Consider the following 13,896-nt stretch of genomic DNA (forward strand, 5'->3'; position numbering starts at 1 on the left):
CTCTGTCCCCATTACCTTATAAGACTCTCTCCTGCTTGGGAAAACTCCCAGAAACTCCTCCTGTTGCATAGGATTCCATCTTCCATCCTGTTCTGTTCCCCCTCTAAGATGTCACCCAGCTATTAACCCAAAACAAAGGTGTTCCCTCATCTTCCTCTTTCCTTTAAACTTATCCTTTTGATATGTAAAAGCTCAATTGTATCACTTGATCCTTCCACACCTGGCAGAAATAGACTTGGAGAATAAAGAAAGAGCAGTTTGGCTTGGTACTCAGAGACACCAAGAGTTGAGAAGTAAACTGACTCCACGACTCTCTACTGACTGGCTTGGTTTATTAATCCTTCATGGCTACCCATTTTCAGACCCTTCTGCTTGGGGTGATTTCACAATGTGGAGATTTTTTTCTAATCCCCTCCTTTCTAGGTCTATGGTGTCCCAGAACCCCTCACTATCCTTTGATAATAACAGGCATCACAGATGTTAGGCAATTTGCAAGCTTATCTTTAATATCTTCAAAATATCTTTACAGTGTGCTTGCAGTGTTATTGTATCATTCACAGAGGAGGAAAACTGAGGCTCAGTGAAATCTTATCTGAGATGACCCAGCAGTACCAGAGGCAAGGCTCAAGTCATGTCTGTCTGAGACAAAGCTGTGCATCCTGTTAAAGAAATGTTGGTCATCCCACCAGGCTTTGTGTTGTTCTGACCTTAGAACCACTTCCTCCTCCCTCCAGCTTCTCCAGGGGCTCTCACCCATGGCCCTGGTAGTTGCAAATCACCTGTTCTTCTTTTTGTTGTTTCTGGCAGGAATCTTAGTCCTGCACAATTTGACTTCTTAGGACAGTCTGTCCTAAATTATCCTGTGGCTTTTCTTCCCAGAGTGTCTGAATTAGGAAACAGTGTGTCCACGCACCCTCACCCAGACTCTCCACCCTCCAGATGGGTTCAAGGGGATCTGACATAATTTCCCAAGTCTTGGGGCTCCAAAAGCTGACTGGACTCCATGGAGTCACTCCTTAGCCTTCTCTACGTATGCACACACACAACATCATACAGTTACACAAATTCACACATCTGTATGCATTCATACTTGCACACTTACACATGTGTACATATGCTCATACATATTTAGATAAACCCATGCACATGTGAATTCACACACTCACGTTTACTCACACACACGAACACTACACACACTGAAGCAAATATTCTCTCTGGAGTTACTGCAACTCTCGGAACGACACACACTTCTAGCTGCATCTCAGACAGACCTGGTGCTCAGAGCACTCAGACACCTGCAGGGTTGGGGACCCCTGGGCTGGCTTCAGTGTTGTTCTCCCAGATAGTACTTTGACCTGGTGGAATATGATGCTGAGTGATTGTGTGGTCTCTTTCCAACTCTTGCCCCTGAACTGCTTTGCTCTGTCCTTGGACAGGGGCTTTTTTTTTTTTGGGGGGGGGGGAGATGAAGAAGACTCTCTTCTCCCATGCCATGTTCTACAGCTCCAGAAGGAAGTGTGATGGGGAGTCCTGCAGTTCCCCTGCCATTCCTGCCACCTCCCTCATCCTCTAAAACCTCTCTGAGGGCCCTTTTTCTTGGGCCTCTCATTATTCTTAGTTTCTCATGTCCTAGTGGGAAGAGCACAGAAAGGGTTGTTCCTCTCAATTTCCTCTTGGATGCTTTTTGTTGTTGTTGTTGATGATGTTGTTGTTGTTGTTTTATGGGAGGGGGAAAAGCATACTTTCTCAGAACTTATTTCTAGCTCTGAGCTCAGGGATCACCCCAGTAGTGGGTGTAAAGATCATGTACTACCCCGGCTGGCCACATGCAAGGTAAGCAACTCCTTATCCACTGAGCTATGGCTCAAGCCTACTCTTTCAGATCTGGGTCTGGGTCTGGGTAAGGGGGCAGGGGTGATAGGGGCCAGGGAAGGGCCCCAGGCACGAAGAGACAGGAAGTGGGTGGTGGGCAGCACCTCAGCCTGCAGCTCCCCCCTTTACAGTTTTGCCCAAGGCCGGTCGTAATAGGTGAATAAGGAGGGGTTATGTAAGAACATAAAAAATAATCATGCAATGAGTCACACCTAGCTCAGGAAGGTGGGGACTGAACCTGGGGAGGGACATGCGATGGTGTTGGCGGTGTAAGTATGGGATTCTCAGATTCAGGGTCCCCTTGGTAGCCGGAGGGAGGATTGGCTTCTCCCCTCGCTGGCAAGGCAGGAAGCCTGCAGGGGTCAACAACCAGTGCGGGAGGAAGAGGAGGAGGAGAAAGAGGAGGTGATTTTGCAACTTGGAGACTCAACGCCGCCTATTAGGGCCTGGTCTCTTGAGCTCAGAGATTCATAGAGTCCTGTGAGTGCTGTGAGTCCTCCACAGCTCCACACTCAGTGCTGGGGATGAAGCCAGGCGCACCATGAGACCTGGGGACCATTTGCAAGCCCAAGACGCTGCTCACCTGTCTCGGTGGCATCTGCACCTGGGTCGGGGGCCCTTTGCCAAGCTGTGAGGCTGCCTCCTAGAGCCTAAGCAGCCCAGGTGGAAATTGCCCGAGCCCCCCCGCCTCACTCTCTGTGGGCCACCCAGACCACCAAGGTGACAGCAGGGCACCTGGAGAGCTCGTCTGGGTTGCGAGTTCCAACAGGCAGAGCGACCTGGCAGGTCGGGCCATTGCTTCTCAGCACGGAGGCACCAGGTGGAAGAGATGGACTTACAGCTGTTCAAAGGGGACCCGGACACCCCTCACTCCATCAGCTTCTCAGGCAGCGGCTTCCTGTCCTTCTACCAGGCGGGTGTCGTAGATGCTCTGCGAGACCTGGCCCCCCATCTGCTGGACACCGCACATCGCTTTTCTGGGACCTCAGCTGGGGCCGTGGTGGCTGCCTTGGTCGTCTGCGGGATTGAAATGGGTAAGGCCTGGGTTCAGGGGTGCCCTGGGGGGCTCCTGGGTGCATTTTCTAAAACAGAGTTTGATGAGAGCTTGGGAAGGCTTTGGAGAGACTGTAGTAGGGAGAGGAGCGTGGACAATAGACAGCAACAGAAAAACAGAGAATAGACAGCTCCAGGTCCCCACCAAGTGATGGGGGAGCTTGGACCCCCCTCCACCTTCCTCAGCACCTCTCTCAGGTGAGGTGACATTAGGTAAGTCAGCCAGCCTCCCTCAATCATCACAACTTGCAAGGAAGGAGACAATGCCCTGAAGAGTTGGCCTACATCCAACCTCTTTTCATTCATCAACTTATTTGCCCTTCCCACTTATCTTTCCCCCTCCCTCCTCTTCCTTCCCTTCCATTACCCTTTTCCCCCACTTCTTTTCTTTCTCTTCACCTCCTTTCATTCCTTTTCTGTCCCCTCCCCACCCCTCCTTCACCTCAATGTAATCAGCCTCAGTAATGGCTGAAAGGGGGTCATCTTTTGTTTTGTTTTGTTTTGTTTTGTTTTGTTTTGGGAGTCACACAAGGCAATGCTCAAGGTTTTCTTCTGGCTCTGCACTCAGGCATCACTCCTGGAAGGTTTGAGGGACCTATGGGGTGCTGAGATTTAACCTGGGCCAGCCACATGCAAAGCAAGCACCCTACCCCATTCAACATCTTCCATTGTTGATATTGTTTTCGTTGCTGTGATAACTGGGGGTCACATACACACACCTGGCTATGGTGCTCCCCAAATGTTGACCATTGGGTAGTGGTACTCAAGAACTTGGCCACAGTGCTTACTGAGTTTGCATTCCCCCCCCCCCCCTTTTTTTTTGGCAGGGGAGGCTATTTGAGCCATGGTGCTGGGCTCTAACTGGGATGGACTATGTGCAGAGCAAACATTTTACCTGGTACTATCTCTCTGGCCTGCGCTCCTTTAGCTGTGGTGTCACACACATGCTCTCCAGGGCTTGCGTGCCTAGCTGGCATGCACTTATGGTTGAGATGCTTACTGAGGGGAGGGGGTATGTGTTTGCACCCCTTCTGTGCTGTCACTTACACTTGACTGTAGTGCAGCCTGAAGTTGGAACTATAGACAACAGGATGTCCAAAGTGGGACATTAGGGATCTGAACTTAGTGACCAAATGCAGGCTGGTGCCAGAGTTCCCACACTTTTCCTTCTTCTACAACACATACTTAAGTTGTGGTGACTGGTTGCCTGACTCTTTTATTTTTAAAGTAAAATCAGGTTTTATTTGAAAATTTTGAGGAAGGGGAGAGGGAGAAAGAGAACAAGAAAAGAGAGAGAAAAAGAGAGAGAAGAGAAAGAGAAGAGAGAGAGAGAGAGAGAGAGAGAGAGAGAGAGAGAGAGAGAGAGAGAGAGAGAGAGAGAGAGAGAGAACATGGGCTTTTCCAAAGGCAGGTGCCCCTAGATACATCCCAGTGTGAAAGTGAGAAAGTTCAGGCCAGACTGGTGGCGAGGAGCGATAAGGTGTCTGCCTTGCTGGCGGTAGCCTAGGATGGACTGTGGTTCGATCCCCAGGCATCCCATATGGTCCCCCAAGCCAGGAGCAATTTCTAAGCATATAGCCAGGAATAACCCCTGAGTGTTATCAGGTGTGGCCCCGGGGGGGGGGGGGGGATAAGGAAAAAGAAAGTAGGAAAGTTCACCTCTCAGAAGAAGAGTTGAGGATGACATGGACATGCAGATACTATGTGCTATGGACTGGTGACACACGTGTGCACAGCACCTACACATGGGCCCAGGGAGCAACATGCCTGTCTGACCTCTTTTAAATATGTTGTTAGTTTTGTTTTGCCTTTTGGCCACACCCGCACGTGCTGGAGATATGTACTGCTGGAGCTGCATTAGGGGCCATCATTTCTGGGCACTATGAGATATCAGGGAAAGAATCCAGGCCTCCCGCATGCAAGGGATGCAATTGGCCCTTGTGAGCTCTCTCTCTCTCTCTCTCTCTCTCTCTCTCTCTCTCTCTCTCTCTCTCTCTCTCTCTCTCTCTCTCCCTCTCTCTCTCTCTGGTCCCCAAATACCCTTTTCATACTCTCATCTGTAGCACCTAAACAGGGCTGAAGTCAGACCAGCTTCCAGTGATGAACAGTCCTGGGAACTATGGGGATAAAATAGAAAGGAATCCAGAGGTCTGCTTTTGAGCTTTGCCCTCTGGGTGGCTACATGCTAGATGCTTTGAGAGAAAGGACTGGTCGCACACTTTCTGCCTGCATGCAAGAGGGTGGCAGAGAGCAAGCAACAGTAAACAAAGCCAAGTGACCTTGCTAGAAAGGGAAATCCAGGATGCTGTTCTGGAGGAGGCAGAAAGAACAAGAATATGAGCAAAGAAGGCTCCCGATGAAGATGGGTCAGGGAAGCAGGGATAGTGCATTGGCAGAGGTGAGGAGAAGGGTGAGAAGGATGCAGAAGTAGACAGGGCAGATCAGGAGGGTCCAGAAGGTCCAGCTCTGGTCTCACACAGAGATGGGTGCACAGTTTCAGAAGGATGGGGCAGTACAAAAGGACCAGGACTTGAGAGTCTGAGGCAAGTGATTGAACTCTGTGGCCTGTAATCTGATAGGGGATAGAGCTGTAATTTGGTGGGACTGTAATATGAGATAGTGTTAGCATCTAATCTTTAGGGAGGGGAAAGAGGGGACTGAGGGGACTGTATCTGGCACTGGGCAGCCCTGGCCCTCGTGGCTTGTTTTTAAGGCATCCCCACTGTAGGACAGTGTGAGTTGGACGGAACATGCCTAGAAGTGAGGAAGTTCATGGCATTGCTAGTCTGTCTGGTACAAACAGCGGGAGCGACTGGAGTTAGGATGCATTCAAAGGTAGAGGCCTTGGTATGTGGCAGGAGGTCAGCCCTGAGGCCTCTCTGCCTGTGTCTGTACTGGGGGAGCTTTTTGTCTTGGTTTCAACACATGATGCCACAAGTGGATCCCACTTAGAAATGGCGTAATGAACATAAGTTGCAGAGTTATAAGACAATCATACAGATTTGGGTATTTATTTAGGAGACAACCCCTGGCTCTGTGCTTGGAAGCAGTTCCCAGCAGTATTTGGGGACCATGTGGTTGAACCTGAGGTTAGCCTTGTCCCAGGCAAGCACCTTAACCCTTGGCCCATCCCTGGCTACTTATTTGCAAGTTAATTCTTTTTGTTTGTTTGTTTGTTTTTAGGCCACACATAGTTGTGTTTAGAGGTTACTCTTGGCTCTGCAGAAATCATTCCTGACAGGCTCAGGGGCCATATGGGATGCTGGGGATTGAACCCGGGTCTACTGCATGCAAGGCAAAAACTCTACCCCCTGTGTTATTGTTCCAGCCCCTAATTCCTTTTTTTAAATCAACATTGCTCAAGTCGTGAAATCCTTTCTCATGGCCCAAAATCCAAGCAATACAAGTCTATACAGCAAACTCAGAGATCTGAAAGACCGTCAACCCACCATTTTTCCCTGACTGCTCTCAGAACTGTCTGAGTATTGGAGTGCTCAGATGTCTGGGAGGATGGTTCTAGGTCCTTAGTTTTTGCAAAGAATCTTCTGTGTGGGTAGATAATGCTCCATCACCCAATGGGCCTTGGAATAAATCTGCAGATAGGGGTTGGGGTGAGCACTCCTCCTCCTTGTCCTGGATTAGCAAAACAAGAAATTGCCCTTGAGATTCTCGGTGTCTGGGATTCTCTGCCTTTCGAGGGGGTGGGTGTCAATATCATTCATTGCCTCCTTCATTCCCACTATCTTCAAGGATTTACTTATATGTCTTAAAAATCCATTATCTGAGAGGCAATGGGGCCTTTGTCTTCCAGCATTTGGCACCTTACAGACTTGATTTAGTTGCTAACTAGGTGAGTTTGACTTGGCTGTGATGGGCCCAGACTGCTGAGAGAAGAGCTGAAGCTGTGGGGATTCCTGATTGGGGAAGTTACCAAGGACAAGACCAGGTGTGGCTGGTAACAAGAACAGAGTTGAATTCTGGGGTGGAAATGGGAGTGAGGGGACACATAGGGGACTTGTGCATATTTACGAGATTTTCTTCCACACAGCTCCAGCCCATGCCTCCATTTTAACAGCTATGTCATTAATTTATTATTAACTAGCACTGCCTTAATGGCCAGCCCTGTTCTATGATGTCTTTGGCATATTAATTCATTCAGTCCACGCAGCAAACTGCCAAGGTGAGAACTATAATTATCTTCACTTTTACAGAGGAGTAAACTGAGTCACAGAAAACTTCCGTCTCCCTGCCTTGAGTCAGACACACGATAGTTGGGAGAACTGGGATTTGACATTTTAGCACCAGTGTCACCCTTTAGCAACTTGAAATGTGGGTCACTCTCACAGATGGGGTCACATCATGGAAAGTTTGATTACTGTAACAGATTTATGAACCCACGAGGACTAGAAATTTATTCCAAATCAGTCATGGCGTGAACTAGAGGAATTTCTAGCAGCATTTACCCAGGTTGCATTTTTTTGGGTTAAAGGGGTTGTTAAGTTGGGGAAAAATTTAAGTAATCCTTCAATACATTGAACCACCTAACTGCACACTGAAGTCACCTAAATAGATGTAAGACTATTGGATTTTGTTCTCCGGGATCCCATATGGAACCCCAAACCATAAAACTACTGACATTCTGGTCCCCCATGTTTCCCTGAAGGTGACTATGATGTCATGGCAGTGGCTGTGTCTGGCCTCCACCATGGGGTGGAGATTAGAAAGACGTTAGGAAGGGGCCGGAGTGATAGCTCAGCGGTAGGGCATTTGTCTTGCATGCAGCAGACCTAGGACAGACCCAGGTTTGATTCCTGGCACCCGACATGGTCCCCTGACCTTGTCATTAGCGATTTCTAAGCACAGAGCCAGGAAATAACCCCTGAAGAGCTGCTGCTGGGTGTGGCCCAAAAAAACAAAAACAAAGGAAAAAAACACATTAGGAATTTGGAAAAGTTCTCCAGGTATGTCAAAGACCAGGATGAGGAAAGCCTGGGAAGTATCATCCTTAAAGCTCTGCTTCCTGGCAAAACAGTGCTGGGATTAGGGAGGTAGGTGGGTTGTTTGGAAACGGGGATCTGGAAAGCCTCCACAGGCCCCCCTCCAGCAGATGGAATGTGCACCTGACGGTGAAGGTGTGAGGACAGGTCTATGCATCTTGGCGGAAGTGTGCACACGATGCAGAGGGACAAGAAACGTGGGTCATGACTCATCGTTTAATAGAAACAAAAGAAGCAGAACTGGGTCTCCCCTGGTCGATGGCTGCTGACCTCTTCCTGAATATTCCATTCAGATGACTTCATGCTCAGCCAGGGATGTAATGTAGCTCAGTGACAGAGCACCCATCTTGTGTGTGTAAGACCCTGAATTCTATTCTTGGCATGGCACCTACCCCAACCTATCCTCCCAAATATGATGGTTATGATCCAGTTATCCTTTATTCTTTCATATATGTATATATTTGTTTTGTTTTTGTTTCATTTTGGGGCCACACCCAGCGGCACTCAGGAGTTACTCCTGGCTCTGCACTCAGAAATTACTCCTGGCAGACTTGGGGAACCTTATGGGATGCTGGAGATCAAACCTGGGTCACCCGCATGCAAGGTAAATGCTTGCTGTGTTATCATTTTGGCCCCTTTATATTTTGTTTTATTTGGGGGCTGCAGCTAGAGACACTCAGGGCTTACTTCTGGCTCTGTGCTCAGAGATCACTCTTGGCAGGGTTCAGGAGACCATATGGGATACAAACTTGGCAAGTTTGTATATTACCCACTGTACTATCTCTTCAAGCTCTTCCTTTATTCTTTTGTGTGTGTGTGTGTGTGTGTGTGTGTTTAACAGTTTCAAGGTTTTACTCTTTCATAATTAGCTAATTCCTCTGGGATTTATTTTGTGACTAGTTTGAGGTAAAAACCATGGGTTTGTTGTTATTTATTTCTTTTTATTTTGGGCTGTGTACCACACCTAATAATATTCAGAGCTTACTCTTGGCAATTTGCTTAGGCATACACTTGGCAGGGCTCGGGAAACTATTTGGTGTGCCAGGGACTGAAACATAGTTGGCCATGTGCAAGACAAGCTCCTTCTCTGCTGTATTGTCTCTCAGATCCCACCCCCAAAGTTTTTAGTTATTTAGCCATGTGTAATCTTTTCCACACTTGTTTGAAATGCTGCCCCTCATTATCTCAAGTTCCTAAATATTTTTTTCTTTTTTTCCATTGGATAGCTTATCTTCTTTACCAAATCACACTGTTTTAACCAATATAGTCCTACAGTAAGGAGTATATTCTATATTGCAATTCTGCTGTCTCCCCTTTTAATTTATCCTTCAGATACTGGCTTTATTACTCTTTGTCAATCTTTTTGAGCCAACTCTGGTGGCGCTTGATGACCATTCAGTGCTGGGTATTGAAGCTGGGCTCCTGGGTGCAAAGTATGTGGTTCTACCCTTTGACCTGTCTCCCTGGCCCTACACTTTCAATCCCTCCTTCCCCTGGATTTGTAGATCCAGGGTTTAATCCAGGATATATATATGATATATATATGATATATGATATATATATATATATATCATGTCTTTTTCACTGAACCAAATTCCCAGGGCCTTTTCTTCTTTTCTTTTTCCCTCACATAAAAAGTTCAGTTGAGATTCCGATTGAAATGACATCTTCCCATTCTAATTGATCTATTTCTTCCTGTTTCTATTGTCCTTTAGTAAATATTTTATGTGTCTTTTTATTAGATTTGTTCATTTTTGTTACAATGGTAAATGGAATCTGTTCATTTTTATTACAATGGGTAAATGGAATCTTTTTATTTTTTCTTATGACATTTTGTAATCTAATTCATTGTTGCTGATGTAAAAGGCTTTTGATGATGGCTCTTGACAGATTTTGAATAATTTTGTTACACCTTTTTTATTTGTTTGGCCAAGCCACATCTGGTGGTGCTAGAGTCTTTTCCTACCTCTGTGCTTAGGAGTTGAACCCCACAATGCTCAGGGGCTTCGGGGATCCAACCATGGCTCCCACATGCAAAGCATGTATTCCAACTCTTTAAGCTATCTCCTTGGGCTTGTTTGTTTCCTTTCTCTTTTTTAATTGGAGGGGGGAAACTCACTAGCAATACTGGGGTTCACCAGGGCTACATCCTGCAGCACTAGGGAAGCCATGCATTACTTTGGGTCAAACCTGGAGCCTTGCTTAAGTCAGGCATGTACTTCAGTCCCTTAAGCTTGTTGTCGCTTTCCTTGTAGTTGATCTGAATAGTCTTGTTATTAAAAAGTGTTCGACTTGGATCACCTCCTCTCTCCTGCAGACCTTGCCCCTTTCTATTTGCAGACTGGGCTTTTCTGTCCTAGGAATACACTGTTCCTGGGATACCTGAGCAGATGTGAGGCCATCTTTTGACTCTGTGTGCCTAGTGCTATGATGGCGACATGTGAAAATGCTCCTAAAAGCATATAATGGGTTACATGATTTTATTTTGTTTTGTTTGGGGAACTACCAGGATTTACTCCTGGCCTTGTACTTTGTAATTTTGGAGGAAGCCCATACCATGTGGTGCTCGAACCTACTCCTTAGTTCTTATTTCAGTGTTACTCTGAAATGGGCTCAGGGGACTAAATGTGGTTCAGGGAATAAACCAAGGCTTCCTACATATATTTGCATAATTTTCAAAAATAAGTTTTTGCTTTGCTGTTCTTTGTTTTGTGGGCCATACCAGTAGTAGTCAGTACTTACTCTTGGTTTGAGACTCAGGAATCCTTCCTAGAGAGGCTCAAGGGACCATATGTGGTGCCAGGAATATGTAAAACCAGCTCCTAACCTGCTGTACTATCACCTAGCCCCAATAAAATATATATATTATACAGATAATATATATAGTAGGCACAGGGGACCATATGAGATGACAGAATTTGAACACTGTCCTAAATTGGCTGCGTGCAAGGCAAATGCTCTACCACTGAACTATCTCTCTGGGCTCCACAAATAATATACTTTTTAATAAAAAAAAATTTGGTGGGTTTGAAAACCTTTTCCATTTAAGCTGCTACTGGACACCTTTCCCTTTATGAAGATGGTATGACAAACCATTCATTCATTCATTTATTCATTCAGTAACTGTGGAGCTGCAGGAGGCCCTATAGCAGGTACAAAGATCTTTACCGAGGGGGACTCTGTGCTGCCCAATGAGCCATATTCTACTCAGACTTAAAGTCAACCATCAGGCAGAAAACAAAAGAATTTCAACAGGTAGTTAGAGTCTGATAAGGCACAGCAGTGAGAAGGAGGGAGCAAGGCTTCCAACTGTGAAGGCTTCATTGCTGGAGCAATTGGGGTAGTGCATGGAAATAGTGAAGTTGAATGGACAGAAAGTCTGGGCTGAATCCATAGCTCTAGAGTACACGTGGCATGACCTTGTGGCAAAGGGAAAGTTTTGGAGAGGTGGCTCTCAGCTCAACTGAGTGGTTGGAAAGAACAAAGGGAGGTTCTGAAGAAGGGGTACATCAACTCTGGAGACCCACATGAAGACTTGCCTGGAAACAGCTTCCTACATTGTGGTGATAGATCTGGAAGCCCGAGTCCCTGGATCCCTAGATGGAAACACACAGGAAGGAGTGTGCTTTATAGAGTGACAGAATTGGGCTCAATTTCCCCTCCAGGGCCGAAGAGATGGCATAGTTGTAGAGTGTTTGCCTTGTACATGGCCAACCCAGGACGGACCCAGGTTTGCTCCCTGGCATCCAATATGCTCCCCTGAGCCTGCCAGCAGCGATTTCTGAGCACAGAGCCAGAAGTTACCCCTGAAAGCCCACTGGGTGTGGTCTCTCTCCTCAAAAAATCTCCCTTCCACCCTTTATAGTCATCCAAGGAGATTTAAAAATCACCACTTTCCAGATTGCTCCCTCCTCAAAAGGAACATTTAAACAATGATACAAATTAAATTAGGACTGTCTCAGGACAGACCCAGCTTGGATGTAGATTCAGCTCTGGCAGTGAAACGGCCCAGGGTGCAGGCCTGGCTCATTGCAGTGCCCTCTGGCCACTAGAGACAGAGATGTGTGTAATTTCACAAATCACAGCCCTGAACTGATTGATTCTGACAAATGGCTTTTTCCAGGATAGAAAGAATTGTTTTCACAACAGTGGCTTTAGGCTGAACTCATTTCTGGTCAATCATTGATAAAGATTGACCTGGTTTAAGAGACTGGTTCCCCAACTCTCCTTCTGCTTATTCTCCACACCCAAGCTGCCTTTCAGAAAGACCTAGGACCTGAGTCTGCCCTTGCTGCTTCTCTTTTCATTCCTTGCCTCCTCTTTCTGCTTATTTATTTGGGGGAAGGTCACTTCCTAAACAGAGTTCCAGAGCCTGGGAATGTCCATCAATGATTCTTAGCCAACTGGGGCCTGCAGTTCAGGGAAAGTCCGAGGATGCAATTCAGCACAGGTCCAACATGCTAGGAATGTGTCTTGACCATTGCATTGTCTCCGACCCTTATATATATTTTTAATCATTTTTATTGTGACCAAAGTGATATTTAAGGTACATAGTGACAATGAATCAGGGCCATTCCCACCACCAATGTTGTCAGACCTTTTTTTTTTTTTTTTTTTTTTTTTTGGTTTTTGGGCCACACCCGGTGACGCTCAGGGGTTACTCCTGGCTATGCGCTCAGAAGTCGCTCCTGGCTTGGGGGACCATATGGGACACCGGGGGATCGAACCATGGTCCGTCCTAGGCTAGCACAGGCAAGGCAGGCACCTTACCTTTAGCGCCACCGCCCGGCCCCAGACCTTTATTTTTAAGTTTTGTTTGGTTTTTGTATTTTGGTCAACATCCAGCAAAACCTTGAAAATATTCTTTGCTTAGTGATTTGGGGTCTCAAGCAATGCTTGAGAACTTTGTAGTACCAATCTAAAAATCTGGGACTTAAAAACATGTGCTTTGAACTATCTTCCTGCATGCTTCCTTTATTGTTATTTTACTTTTAATAGTTCAACTATTTGATTTTGTTTGTTTGCTGGTTATGGTTTGGGGGCCACATCCAGCCAGTGGTATCGTGCTATGTGGTCAGTCCTGGGCAGATTCAGAGGATTATATGAGATGCTGGGGATTGAACCCAGGTTAGATGAATGCAAGGCAAGCACTTTGTCCACTATAATATCTTTCTACTTCCCTTCATTTAAAAATGCTTTTTAAAAAATTTGAAATTTTATTTATATTCTGTGGTTTACAAAGTTGTCCATAATGCAGTTGAGCTGTTTCAAATAATCAATATTCCAATACCAATTCTACAATCAGTGTCACATTTCCTCTACCAGAGTCCCCAGTTATTGCTCCCCTCAACCTGCCCCCATAACAGGCAAAAGTAATTTATTTTATATAACTTGATCCAACATATATTTCAGAATGGTATTACTAAAGTCATTGTCTGATTTACTGAGTTGTTAGGAACCAGTTGAACCTTCTGTGTTATTGTTTTTTACTCACTGAGTTTTGTGGACTTCTATGAAACTTTCCCTTCCAATTTATTGTGTTCCTACTGGGCTGTCAGTAATGTGAATTAGAAGATATTTGTGGCTACACAAAGTCATGTGCTCCAGGAGCTATGAAACTGGAATGATTCAGCAGCATGGCAGCTCAGCTGGGCTGTTTATACGCCACAGAAGTCAGGTATGGGTGGAGCGCTGGGCTTTCAATAGGGCATGGACTTGGCCTGCTTCCCTCCTGACAGACTCCAGAGATCTGGGCCCAGAGACCAGACCTACCTGCCATGCCCTATTCTATTTTCAACTATGTATTTATCTTTGGTTGAGCTAGGGATTAAATTCAGGATATTATAAATGCAGGGCAAGCTTGTTCTACTAAAATTAAGCCTTATCTTCCTTCCTTCCTTCCTTCCTTCCTTCCTTCCTTCCTTCCTTCCTTCCTTCCTTCCGTCCTTCCTGCCGTCCTTCCTACCTTCCTTCC

The 13,896-nt window shown here is 46.2% G+C and overlaps 1 protein-coding gene across 1 annotated transcript in view; it reads left to right on the forward strand.

Moving 5' to 3' along the window:
• Nucleotides 1–2,701: 2,701 nt before the first annotated feature.
• The window catches only part of PNPLA1 (patatin like phospholipase domain containing 1), a 60,062-nt gene continuing 48,867 nt past the window's right edge, over nucleotides 2,702–13,896 (forward strand). The window contains 1 exon segment of the mRNA XM_049764801.1: nucleotides 2,702–2,906. Within this exon segment, the coding sequence (XP_049620758.1) occupies nucleotides 2,702–2,906 (205 nt within the window).

Source organism: Suncus etruscus, chromosome 18 (assembly GCF_024139225.1).
Source record: "Suncus etruscus isolate mSunEtr1 chromosome 18, mSunEtr1.pri.cur, whole genome shotgun sequence".
NCBI lineage: Eukaryota > Metazoa > Chordata > Mammalia > Eulipotyphla > Soricidae > Suncus > Suncus etruscus.